This window comes from Cardiocondyla obscurior, linkage group LG07, assembly GCF_019399895.1.
Source record: "Cardiocondyla obscurior isolate alpha-2009 linkage group LG07, Cobs3.1, whole genome shotgun sequence".
Taxonomy (NCBI): domain Eukaryota; kingdom Metazoa; phylum Arthropoda; class Insecta; order Hymenoptera; family Formicidae; genus Cardiocondyla; species Cardiocondyla obscurior.
The window spans coordinates 5,422,520-5,436,611 of NC_091870.1; the positions used below are offsets into that span (position 1 = coordinate 5,422,520).

Here is a 14,092-nt window from a genome sequence, read left to right on the forward strand (position 1 = left end):
ACCGTCAGATTGCACGTACGACTACAACAACGACGGCCACAACGATAACGTGGTATGTTAATACCGAACAAAACGAGTCGCGTTACAACGATCAGTTTCGGTGCTGGTACGATCCAACAGCTTGAACCGCAACAACAACAACAACATTTCGCTGTAAATAGCGTCGGAAGGATAGGAAGAAGAAGAAGACTAACCGAAACGAACGTTGAATTTCTGAGATCGCTCTGATTCGCTGTGCGAAATAACTTTATCTGAACGATGGCTGACATTCTGAATATCCGAGACGAACCAGTCTTCGACGATCGAATCGTCAAGATCGAGACTCACGCCTACAATCCGTTTGCCAATACGACGTTCGAACACAGTGACGAGATAAGAATACCGATACAGCAGCAAGATCTGTACACGCTACCGCACGAGAGTTTTCTCTACGTCAAGGGAAAATTAACGAAGGGCAAGGTGGTTGCGGGAGCTGATGTGATCCTTGGAGACAACTGCATCGCCTTCATGTTCGACGAGATACGATACGAGCTCGACGGTGTGGAGATTGATCGTAACCGAAACGTCGGCATAACCAGCACACTGAAAAATTACGCGACCGTTTCGTCCAACAGGAGCGTGATTTTGCGGAACGCGGGATGGCTCGGTCCCACGATCAATGCGAACGGTTACTTCAATTTCTGCGTACCGCTCAACATGCTGCTGGGATTTTGCGAGGACTTTAGGCGCGTCGTGATAAACGCTCGTCACGAATTGATTCTTATACGAGCGCGCAACGACAACAACTGTCTGGTGGGCAGTTCCGCGGTCGAGCCCAAGGTTGACTTGCTGAAAATACAATGGCATATGCCTCACGTACTTTTAAACGAGGTAAAGAAATTGGCGATGTTGCGCACCTTGGAGAGCGGTCGATTCGTCAGTATGGGCTTTCGCTCATGGGATCTGTACGAGTTTCCGCTACTGCAACTCACGACCAAGCACTCGTGGGCCATCAAGACCGCCACGCAACTTGAAAAACCTCGATACGTCGTCTTCGCTCTGCGGACGGGTCGAAAGAACATCATGTCTGAGGACAACAGTCGTTTCGACGACTGCAAACTGACCAACGTGAAGCTCTATCTCAATTCAGAGTGCTACCCGTACGACGATATGAACCTCGACTTTAGCAAACGTAGATACGCGATTCTCTACGACGTGTACGCGCGTTTCTGCAAAGAGTATTACGGCTACGAGTATCTCGAACCAAATCTCACCGTCACGTCGTTTCTGCTCAACGGTCCGTTCGTCATCATCGACTGCTCGCGTCAAAACGAGTCGCTCAACGATTTGGACAATTCGAATACTTTCTGCTGTAGAAGACATTGCAAAAATTGTGCCGTACAAAATGTATTTAAATTGTACAATTGGTGGCGTAACCATCAAAATGATGACGTATAATTTTTTTAATAAAACTTTTTTGTATCACATACCTATACATGTACGTCTTTCGATTGTTTTACTCTCTCCCAATCACCCTCTCTTAAATACCCTCTCCAAAAATTTTTCTTACTGCGTTTTATATTCTCTCACTCTATGCAAATTTTAATAAATAAAAGAGGGGATTTTCGCAACCGTCCTCAACTCGAGGTACCCTCAGATCGTACCGATCAGTATATTCTTCGCTTTGGCCGCAGCAACGACTACACGACTTCCTCTACGACTACGTCTACGACTGCGAATACGACGATGTATTACAACGAGAGAAACTGTTACGAAGTGCGTCGAAATGATTGCGGTGCTAAAGCCTCATCTAGCGAGAAAAAATTTAACGAGTAAGTTTTTCATTCTTATAAAATTAATTACTTCCAATTGTAATACGGTAATTTCGAGTCCGGAGAGCTCGTCGAAAGCCAGGGTGCAAGTGTAAAGAACCGAGACTTGGTTAACGTAAAATAAAAGATTTATTAAGAAAAGAAATAATATAGAGACAATTAATACACTAGTATAAGAATGACTGAAAGCAAAAGAACAAATAATATAATAGTCTAGGAATGAATTGAACAAAAGCAAACATCCGCCGGGAGCTGGATTTAATGTGAAAGCTAGTTCGGGTCGCTTTGGGACGTATCCCATGTAACGGGCCGTATCGGTCGTACAGGCTCCGCGGTCGCGAGTCGGCGGCGCGGGTTACAGGATGGGCCGCTCAGGCCGTATCGGTCGCACAGATTACGCGGTCGCGAGTCGGCGGCGCGGGTTACAGGATGGGCCACTTGGGCCGTATCGGTCGGACAGTCTTCGCGTTTGCGAGTCGGCGGCGCGGATTACAAGCTAGGCCGTTCGGGCCGTATCGGTCGTACAGGCTTCGCGGTCGCGAGCCGGCGGCGCGGATTACAAGCTAAGCCGTTCGGGCCGTATCGGTCGTACAGGCTCCGCGGTCGCGAGTCGGCGGCGCGGGTTACAGGATGGGCCGCTCGGGCCGTATCGGTCGCACAGATTTCGCGGTCGCGAGTCGGCGGTGCGGGTTACAGGATGGACCGCTCGTACCGTATCGGTCGGACAGTTTTTGCGTTCGCGAGTCGGCGGCGCCGCAACGTAATCTGCCTACGAGACTGAATGCTAGGACCGTGTCGGTGAGAGAGAGAGAGCCGGGGAGTGCCCGGTCGAAGGAAGGCTCGGGAGCGCCCGAGTCTCGGAGATGTCGGTGTCGAAGACGGCCGGGAGCGCCCGGTCGAAGGAAGGCTCGGGAGCGCCCGAGTCTCGAAGATGTCGGTGTCGAGGACGGACGGGAGCGCCCGAGTCGTGTAGAGCGAAGTCGGTCTCGAAGACCGGGTGAGCCCGGTCGAGGAAAATTTGGGAGCGCCCAAGTCCTGGAGGATCGGATGCTGGGGTGCTCCCCAGCGCGGAAAAGGTGCCTCGTCTGCGCTCGAGGCGGCTTATATACCCGTGGGCCCGAGAGTGGGGGCCCCCACTCCCGAGCGGTCGGGTGGCGGTGCGCGGTGTGGGCGGCCCATGTTCCCTGTTGCGTAGATTCGCGCTACTCGCCGCGGGCGGCTGGTCGGCCCGCGCGTAACTTAAACTATGGACGGGACCGCGCGATGTTTCGGGCGAACGGTGGTGGTCGCGGCGCGGTGTCTGAAAGTGATTGCCTGTTCGTGGCTTCAGGCCACACAATTAATATATTAATATTCATAATTGCGTTTATTTAATTTCCAGCATCTCGCCAAAACGATACGTGACGCCGCTTACTCTGCCGGCGATACCCGCTGACCCAAACGGGATACAAATATCTAGAGATCAGCGTGAACGTTGATATGCGTTGTTTTGTGGAGATCATCATAGGTGATAATTGAGGAGATGAATTAACCATGTCGCTCGACACCTCGAAGGAACTGTGCGAGCATCGATGGACAATTCTGAATATGCTTCGCGATCGACCGAAGCAACCGTACGACGTTGCGAACATAGGTTCGCTCACAGTACGAATTTGCCGCATGAACGAAATGAAACTTGTACGACTCGAATCGGTCGACACACGTATGGCCATGACCGAAGCTACGTTCACGCGAATGCTGGATTTCGATGATTGCGTCTCTTTGACGTTCAACGTACTTAACAAAGTCCTACCTAAGATCGACGACAAATACGAGCGATTTTGCAAAATCGCTTCCTCATCGAGAAATCGCACCGAAGCGGTGAGCGCTATACGCAGCAGCGATTCCTTCGACGAACAACAAATTGTAGATTGCGAATTACTTGCGCTTGTAATAAGTGTATAAAAAATGTGTAATATATTGTAATGCATATTCATATAATAAATATATACTTTTGTAATCGACACGTATCATTTTTTTAATCGCTTCTATTCCATCCTTCATTTCATTATAATTGTGAGGCGTGAGTCCCGCCTCGTTCGTATGCAACATACGTATCTGGGTGAGAGAGAAATAAGATAAGAAGGAGAAGCGATCAGCCGGGGGTGTACGTGCAGCGTCACCCGCATTCGAATCGTATGAGCGTGTAAAAGAATTGTTGATAAACAATAGGCGGCGCGAACGGGTGCGAGCGAGTCGTAGTCGATGATGACAAACGCGTGAACGAGAGCGAGCGAGAGGGAACGATAGGCGGCGCGAACGGGTGCGAGCGAGAGGGAACGATGGGCGCGCGATCCTTTGCGATCCGCCGCCGCCCCGCCGCTCGCCGCCGACGCCATGACTAAGACTCGCGTGATCACCCCCAACACCCCTCCTTTACCCCCTGTGAAAAAATAAGACACCCCCCCTTCTCCATTTGAAAAAATTCCAACCCTTTGAAATTCGCGATGCCGCAGGAAAATACCGCGGCGAGATAACGCACTTATCTATTTTAAAAAATATCAAATTACGTAATTAAAATATCAAATTTCATAACTTTTATGTTATTGTTATATTTATAAACAATCTGTTCCGAGAATCGCAGACAAAGGGGCGATTTTTGGAAAAACACCCCTCCCTGCGTGACGTCATTACCCCTCGCCCTAGGTCACACGGACACACTAACACGAATTGGTCCAGAACCGGCCTATATAATCTACTTTCGTTGTCGCATAATTCTCCCGCAGGTGGTTTTCGGCTTTGAAACGTGTAGGCGACAAGCCTCCTCCACGGTTCTCGGGATGGGTGGCCTCTTATCCCGGGCCCGTATCCGGTCACCCCTTCTTCCAGAAGTTCGCGCCTCCGCCTATGGTCCGCTCCTCTCGCTCCTCCCGCGGCAAGGACAGTCGACAATCTCGGCAACATACGGTAACAACAGAATCCACCAACGCGATCGTTAATTACCGCTTCGAAAAAATAACGCTACATTCTCCGGAGATTTCTGCGACCTTTTTTTGCTCTCCTCGCTATTGCGATTCGTCCAGCGCCGCTGCGCCTTTGTGACGGCCGCGGGGAGCTGCGACGAAGCAGCGAAAGCTGCCACGTCACAGTACGTAACATATTTCTTGTATTTATTTTATGTATTAATGTGATATTATAATTAATACAAATAAACAAATTTTTTTTAGTTAAAAACATAAATCGTTCCACGTAATTAATAAAATTAAATCTAAAACCCTAATAATCAATTAATAATAAATAAGAAATGTTTGTTATTTTTTATTTACAAGTTAATATATACCATATTATATATATTATTTTAAGTATAACATAAACACATAAACTATTGTTTTTTTTACAGCCGCACTATATTGCACTGCTCTTAGAGATTTTTTAATAACGTTTTAATAATATTAACAGTCAAAAAAACAAAAAAAGAGGAATTGCGTTTACTCTGTTAATAATTAATCATTTTTTTTTTTAATCGCATGCGTAGTCTGATTGAGCATGCGTGCTGACGTAAAAGCTAAAATACAGCTAGATTAGCTGTAATGTATTACATCACAGCTTGATTACAGCTGTGGCGGCCGAGATGACAACCCGAAAAATTGACACTCGGCGCGCCATGACAGATGCAGCCCGGCATACGTGAACGTATGCCGGAAGGCCCGGAAGTTCGGTGGAGGAAAAGCTCCGGGCCCGACTGATAGCAGCCGCGGCCGCCAGGCGTCGCGAAAGACGAAGAGCTTTCGCGAGAGTCAGATGCGATAAGGACCGCTATATAAGCGGCACCGATGGAGCTTGCGATATCGCCTTATCCGATAAGGAGATCGCTTTTTGAATACGGTCGATAGTGCTCGTATAGACGCACACTTCACAGTATAAGAAGTAGTGCTCTGCCGACGCACATCGAACGGAGACGAGGCAGTATTCGTTGCCACGAAGCATATCATAGACGCATGCCGTTACCACCAACAACGAAGAGTCAGAGTCCTGAGACAGGGACTCCGCAGAAGCGGACACGGAGAAGCCGCCGCAAGAAGAGGGCCACACTGACGCCAGAGATCGTGCCTGATAGTCCTCCGTCGCCACCGGTCGAGGAAGCAAGAACACCGAAGATAATATCGATCGAGGTCTTTCCGCCGCAGCAGCCGCTGGCAGGGATATTACGGCCTCCAGGACTCAAGAAGCCGCCCAGACACACGCACTTCCAATTCCTGGAGTGGAAGCCTCCTCTAGCCAACTTCACGGTTCACGAGGCCACCAAGGATATACCTCGCACCGGGTGACGTACGCATTTGGCGTTACACCAGTCCCCGGTGGAATCAAATAAATCCGCTACTCTCGCCTATCCCACCAACACCACCGGTGCGGATAGAGCGAGGTGTACAGTGTGGGCCAAGCACCACAGAGAGGGGTATACAGCACGCCCCTGTGGTCACGGATAGTGGAGTCCAGTGCGATCCCTGGGCTACCACCTCATCCTCAGAAGCCGAGTCGCCGATACTGCCCGGCGAAGATAAGTGGGGGCCGATAAAGGTGACGCTCACCGCCCCACACATTTCCTACCGCGAAAGGCGGTTGTAAACGTTGTAAAGCGTTCTTTTGTAAAAGCACCAGTGGGTGCGATTTAAACGATATCAAACACAATGTACATAAACCTGTAAATATACTTATATATATAGAAAGAAGGCGTTCATCTATAAACCAGCGTTCTATCCTATCAACGAACCAAAAAATACTTAAAACAGCTAATCTAGCTGTATTTTAGCTTTTACGTCAGCACGCATACTCAATCAGACTACACATGCGATTAATGTCTATGTCTGATAACCTATTTTAGCTGATAACAATAACAGTTGATAAGAGGTAATTGTTTAAGCATATAATAAAATAAGTAAATATGTTTATTATTGTGTGTACGCGATCTGGCGCGATCGCGTTAGTTTAGAAATAGATTTACTCAGCAATGAGCTCGACGCGTGATCGATTGAGCGGGGATGAGATGGAGAGCCGATCGCAGGTATTGAACAAAGAACCAGAAGAATTAAAACGACAGAAAAGGGAACTCACTGTATTTACAAAAAAAAACACAAAAAAAATACAATCGCGCCGCTGAAGGCAAGGAAATTAGTAACCGAGCGGAAATCTTCTTGACCCGGCTGATCCGTCGGAAATCTTGAAGGTAGATGAGTGATCTACCCGGCCGTCGGAGATCTTGCCGCGGACGACGGAGATCTTGAGAGCGCGAGCCGGGATTGCCGCGAGCGCGAATCCCTGCACTCCAGCGGTAACGATAACTTGTAGATAGATTGGCGCCGAGGTAATAAATTCACGGAAAGTGAATTTATTGAATTGCGATTAAGAGCGCGAGAGAATGAAAATTATAAGAAGCTAATCAAAAGTCGTCGCGCGAGAGCGAGCCGATACAAAGGCGAGACGCACACGTGCGGAGTTCGAGCGAAACTGCTCGTCTTTTCGCGGTACTGAGCCTAGGATAGTCGGAACCCGGCGACGAAAACAAAGAGAAGTCAGCGAAATTCGGTTTGAACTAGATTAGGCTGACTTCTGCCGAAAACAAAACGCTTGGAACCATCGGCGATCCAAGGATATCGACAAGATCAACAAATACGCGACGATTGGTCTCGAAATATCGCGACGCTGGAGCACATACTAGGCGCGAGAATTACAATATAATTTAATCGCGCTGCAATTTGTAGTCGAATGAACATACCGCCCGCGTTGAAATAATGCATTTCGAAAAATTACAACGGCGGATTACGTCTCAGCAAAATTGTCGTGGTTCACCAGACCTTACAGAATTGTCGCCGGTATCAATAAGCTAAATCTATACAAGGCAAAGAATACAGCGATGATATGACATGTCATTGTGGTCGGTGGCGCAGCGCAGACAATAATGTGAAGTCAAAACAAAGTATCTGCGAAGAGAAGAGCATACAAGAAAATTAAGCAAAAGAAAAAAAAATTGTTACGTGAAAAGACAATGACTAACAATGATAAGTGATACAGTGATAAGATGTACCGAGATCGACGGATCGCATTCTACGTAGCTGCTGTCTCGACATCGATCGGCAAGACACACAATTTCGAGAGAGGCCGTTTATACTCAGAATGCGCGGTTCTGATTGACGCAACGCGAGTTAGCCCGTCAGGGCCGGGAAAGCATTCAACCACTCGTCCGAGCTCCCATTTACAAGGAGGCAGCGCGGAATTCTTTAGGATTACGAGCTGCCCAACGCGGAGAGCAGGTAGCACCTTACGCCATTTAGCGCGCTGCTGAAGCGTGTTAACATAATCATCGTACCATAGAGACCACAATCGTTCAGTCATATGGTGAATCATTTGCCAACGGCTCAAACGATTTTCGGCCAAGTCTAGCGTGGATTCCTCGGGGGGAGCGGTTAATGCTGACCCGATTAAAAAGTGACCCGGAGTGAGTACGTCAAACGAATCGCACGAATCGCTCAGAGGGGCGATAGGCCGTGAATTTAGGCAAGCTTCCACGCGGCAAATTAACGTAGAGAACTCTTCGAATGTGAGAGTGTGCGCACCGAGGACGCGACGCAGATGATATTTTACGCTTTTAACCCCTGCCTCCCACAAACCACCGAAATGTGGAGCGGAAGGAGGAATAAAATGCCATGAGATTTGATCACTGGCATTGCGACTTTGAAAATTCGGATCTCGGACGGAGTTTCGATAGGCGGCGGTCAGCTCACGATCAGCTCCAACGAAGGTCGTGCCGTTATCGGAGTACACGTTTTTCGGACAGCCGCGGCGGGCACAGAAGCGCGAAAATGCATTTAAGAACGCCGGCGTGGAATAATCTGATACGAGCTCCAAGTGCACGGCGCGAGTAGCTAAACACACGAACAATGAGATATAGCACTTGGTTGATTTGATACCGCGACCTCCGGAGGCGCGAACAAAAAACGGACCCGCATAATCCAGTCCGCAATGCAAAAAACATCGTGCAGGCGCGGAAACGCGATAACGCGGAAGATCGCCCATCAATTGCGAGGGGGATACGGCGCGTTCTCGCACGCATGTTACGCATTTGTGTACCACGAAGCGAACCAAACTTCGCGCGCGAAGAATCCAGTATTCGCGTCGCAACGTATTCAGGGTAAGCTGCAGCCCGGCATGCATCGAACGGAGATGTGCGTGCGACGTAATGAGTCTCACCAACCCGTGAGGTGCCAAGACAATCGGATGTCGAATTGAAAATGCGAGTGGCGCATGGCGAAGGCGTCCACCGACACGAATAAGTCCGTCACGGTCAAGAAAGACATTAAGCGCACTAAGCGAACTTTTAACGGACAGCGGCTTATTTTGTGACAGCGCATGCAACTCGTGTGAAAATACAGCTGTCTGAATGTATTTTAGCCAAAACAGTTTGGCAATGGCACATTCGTCCGCCGTAATAACCGACGAACATCGCTCAGCTTGTCGGAGGTTATTTTTGCGACGACACAGCGCGAAAAATCGAAACAGATACGCGGTGACGCGAATTAACTTTGGCCACGAAGAGAATCGCTCGGCCAAATCAAAATGCTCGGAAGCGACGGACGCTGTTAACGCGGTGAGCTTACGTTCCAACGGCGCGGTAGGAGGGACGGTCGCGATCGAACTTGGCCACTGTTCTGACGAGAGCTTAAGCCACGGGGGCCCGTGCCACCAAAGTGGGTGATTCATCAGGTCGCTTCCTAGTAGTCCGCGTGACGCACAATCCGCGGGGTTATCCTTCGTGACAACATGACGCCAAGAAACATTCGCGAGACGGTTTTGAATGTCCGCGACTCGATTTGCCACGAACATTTTCCAATGAGACGGGGGTTGCTTTAGCCACGCTAGGACGATTGACGAATCCGTCCAACAAGTGCATGAGATGGCCTTGGGGAGGATTTCGCGAACGAATTCGATTAATTTAGCCAGCAGCACGGCTGCGGAGAGCTCCAAACGCGGAATGCTTAACAGCTTAAGCGGAGCAACTTTCGACTTCCCGACTAACAATGACGTTGTGACCGTTCCGGAGGAGGATATAACTCGAGCATAGACAACGGCCGCGTACGCATCACTGGAGGCATCCGCAAATCCGTGGAGTTCGATAGAAGCTGAGTCAGATTCCACTCCGATCCACCGAGGAACATGCAATGAATTTAATTGACTGAGGCTCGAATAAATTTTTTGCCATCGCGTTAAAATTGACGGAGGAACAAGCTCATCCCATGCGGCCTTGAGTTTCCAGAGACGCTGGATCAAGATTTTTGCGCAGATGATCGTCGGAGTACCCCACCCCATTGGATCATAAAATTTGGCAATCGTCGACAAAATTTCGCGCTTCGTCGTGGGGGCGGACCCGTCAAGCGACACACGGAACCGGAATTCATCGGAGTGAGGCAGCCAGTGAATGCCAAGAATCTTTAATTGTTCGTCTAACAACGGAATCGGATTGCATGCTAGACCATGGTCAGCGGGATTGATGTCCGCCAGCAATTTTGACGAATTACTGGCCCATTTCCGCAAGGTGAACCGACCACGATTTAGAAGTTCAATAAGTTGATCGCGTTTTTCCACGAGCAGAGCGACGCTATGAGCGCCGAAAAGGACGTCGTCCACATAGATGTGATCACGCAAGATGTCCCGAGCGAGGGGAAAATTGTGGCCGTCATCCAGCGAGAGCTGCTGAAGAACGCGCAATGCGAGAAATGGGGCGCACGCCGTACCGTACGTGACGGTCAATAATTGATATTCGCGTATTGCGTCGGTTGAACCGGGCGACCACAGGATCCGCTGATAATCGATATCACTTTCGGCGACAAGGATCTGGCGGTACATTTTCGCGATGTCCGCCGTACATATATATCGAAATAGTCGCCATCTAAGTATAACAGTTGGCAGATCGCTTTGCAATTTCGGCCCGGAGTACATATGTTCGTTGAGACTCAAACCGTTCGACGTAAGACTCGACGCATTAAACACGACGCGAATTCGAGACGTAGCGCTATCGAGACGATATACAGGATGATGTGGAATGAATACTTCCTGTGAAACTGACGATGTGGCGATTCGCATGTGACCGAGAGATTCATATTCGGTCATGAACGCACGATACTCTGCAGCTTGTGCAGGATTGCTCTGAAAGCGACGCAATAACGATTTGAGGCAACTGAGCGCTTTAGCTTTAGACGAGCCGATGTCAATCGGCGGCGGCGTCTTAAACGGAATGCGTACGACGTATCGGCCGTCGGTCTGGCGAGAGTGAGTATTTACAAAATGAGCCTCGCATTCGTTGTCCTCGCGTGATGAGTCGCGATGCGCGGGAGGTTCTTCCGTTTGCCAGAACCTTTCGAGTGCGTTAGCGAGGTCGAGCGATTCACTGTTGTGAGTGACGGTGAGATGCACTGTCACGTTCGCGAGGGGTTCTTTCTGGTCGGCAGCGTCACCGATACGCGAGTCGATTGGGCCCGATACTATCCACCCGAAAATAGTATTTTGCGCTATCGGCTGAGTTGGAGCGCCCTTCTTTAATCCGTCAAGAATAATCTCGTTATAAATGTCAGCACCGAGGATGACATCAATCGGTTTAGAACTGGCGGGATTGAGATCGGCGAGTTGAATATTTAGTAGATGCGGAAGCGAAAGAATACCGGCGTTACCGCGAGGCGCATATGAGGTGAGAGTAGGCATAATCACCGCGAGGCGGTCGATCGACGGCACTTGCCTATCAACAGGTGAAATAGAAATGTTACCGACGAAATTATATGTACCGACATTCGAACCGCCGACGGCCGCAACCGAGATCGGAAATCGGATTCGCTTTAATTTAAGCAATCTCGCCACGGACTCCGACACGAAGGTCATTTCGGAGCCTTGATCAATCAGGGCTCGCACACGCAATTGGCGGCCTGAAGAGCTGGATACCGAGATCCATGCAGTGGCGAGCAGTACAGTGGTCGGTCTCTGAGGCGAAGCGCGGGACGCAACGAGCGCGGTGATCTCGGCATTTTGAGACGGCGGTGCCGCTGCATCGCTATTCGATGGTTCTGGTGGAGAGGCGGAACTCGAGCCGGCGGAATTTTCACCGTGCAGCATGGTGTGATGTCTCTGATGACATTTCCGACACGTGAATTTGCTATTGCAATCGCGAACTCCGTGATTGCCGCTTAGACAATTAAAACAGCGTTTGTGCACTTGAGCTAGGTTACGCCGCTGGCTCGAATTTCCCTTTACAAACGAGGGGCACGAGCTAAAGAAATGACGAGACTGACAAATCGGACAGATAGATACGGACCCGACATTTGACGGCGCGGAACGTCCGCGAAGCGGAGTCGCAGCAACCGCGGTATCAGGAGCAGGAGCGGACACGGAGCGCGTAGATGCCGTCGCAACATTGACCTTGTGCGGAACATTCTTTACTCCCGACGGATGCGACGAGGTAACGACGACGTCATCGAGAGCGCGCTGACGAGATTGCAAGAAATCCAGCAGCTCTGTCGTGGTCGGAAGCGTGTCGGAGTCGCTTATTCGCATGCTCCAGGCTTTTCGAGTAGAATTATCTAATCGTTGGCTGATGATGTACACAAGCATATCATGCCACAAGTCGCGCGACCGACGATTCAGATTTTTTAAGGCGGTGAGCGACGCACTCACCTTATCGATTAGGCCCTGAAGATCGCTCGCGGATTCTTTAGTGATAGACGGGAGATTCAAAACCGTCGATAAATGACCGCGAATTAAGCGCCGTTTATTCTCAAATCGCGTACTCAACGCTTTCCACGCAACATCGAAATTCTCCGCCGTAACGGGTAATTCACGCACACATTCGAGGGCACTACCGGTAAGGCAGGAGAGCAAGTAGTGCATACGCGCGAAATCCTTCAACTCTCGATTTTGAATGATTAAAGCTGTAAACCGATCCCGAAAATGTTCCCATTGCTCCAGACTCCCGTTGAACGGAGGGAGTGAGATGGGAGGCAAATGAGAAAGCGCGAGATACGGTCGCGAAAGAAGCGAGGCATTGTCACTGCCTGAATGATTAAGACTCACGACCGGGGGTTCAAGAGACTCGAGCGACTCGTTCATGTAGTCCAATGCAGCTTGGTAGGCGTCCTCAACCTCATCGAAGACGTTGTTTTTGAAGTAGGGAGTGGTAGCTTGAGTAGTCTCGTCCACTAGCCTTAACAGCTCAGAATGATCCAGGAAGAATCGCGCCCAGTTGTCCTTGATCGTCGAGATGCGAGAGCGCAATGTCGCGGGTGTGACATTAGCGCGGCCGAGTTTTTTCAAATTATCCACCGCTCGAATAATACTGCGTTGGAGTTGCCCTTGAGCGAGCAAGAGTTGCTTAGCGGCGTCGTTCATAATAGCGGAGGAGCGCACCTCTTTGAGATCCTTGCACACGCGTCGAATCCGGCTCGAAGGACCAACAATTTATGTACGCGATCTGGCGCGATCGCGTTAGTTTAGAAATAGATTTACTCAGCAATGAGCTCGACGCGTGATCGATTGAGCGGGGATGAGATGGAGAGCCGATCGCAGGTATTGAACAAAGAACCAGAAGAATTAAAACGACAGAAAAGGGAACTCACTGTATTTACAAAAAAAAACACAAAAAAAATACAATCGCGCCGCTGAAGGCAAGGAAATTAGTAACCGAGCGGAAATCTTCTTGACCCGGCTGATCCGTCGGAAATCTTGAAGGTAGATGAGTGATCTACCCGGCCGTCGGAGATCTTGCCGCGGACGACGGAGATCTTGAGAGCGCGAGCCGGGATTGCCGCGAGCGCGAATCCCTGCACTCCAGCGGTAACGATAACTTGTAGATAGATTGGCGCCGAGGTAATAAATTCACGGAAAGTGAATTTATTGAATTGCGATTAAGAGCGCGAGAGAATGAAAATTATAAGAAGCTAATCAAAAGTCGTCGCGCGAGAGCGAGCCGATACAAAGGCGAGACGCACACGTGCGGAGTTCGAGCGAAACTGCTCGTCTTTTCGCGGTACTGAGCCTAGGATAGTCGGAACCCGGCGACGAAAACAAAGAGAAGTCAGCGAAATTCGGTTTGAACTAGATTAGGCTGACTTCTGCCGAAAACAAAACGCTTGGAACCATCGGCGATCCAAGGATATCGACAAGATCAACAAATACGCGACGATTGGTCTCGAAATATCGCGACGCTGGAGCACATACTAGGCGCGAGAATTACAATATAATTTAATCGCGCTGCAATTCGTAGTCGA

General features: G+C 49.6%; 2 protein-coding genes across 2 annotated transcripts; one reads left to right on the top strand and one right to left on the bottom strand.

The window, feature by feature from the left end:
- Window positions 1-258: 258 nt before the first annotated feature.
- LOC139104336 (uncharacterized) lies at window positions 259-3,289 on the top strand. Its single transcript, XM_070659761.1, has 4 exons — window positions 259-792; window positions 952-1,139; window positions 1,674-1,811; window positions 3,193-3,289. The coding sequence occupies exons 1-4, from the start codon at window positions 259-261 to the stop codon at window positions 3,287-3,289; spliced, it is 957 nt and encodes a 318-aa protein (XP_070515862.1).
- Window positions 3,290-6,668: 3,379 nt separating this feature from the next.
- On the bottom strand, window positions 6,669-13,214 carry LOC139104337 (uncharacterized). The gene is made up of 2 exons (XM_070659762.1): window positions 9,367-13,214; window positions 6,669-6,672 (listed from the first exon to the last, which is right to left on the bottom strand). The coding sequence occupies exons 1-2, from the start codon at window positions 13,212-13,214 to the stop codon at window positions 6,669-6,671; spliced, it is 3,852 nt and encodes a 1,283-aa protein (XP_070515863.1).
- Between the last annotated feature and the right edge of the window lie 878 nt (window positions 13,215-14,092).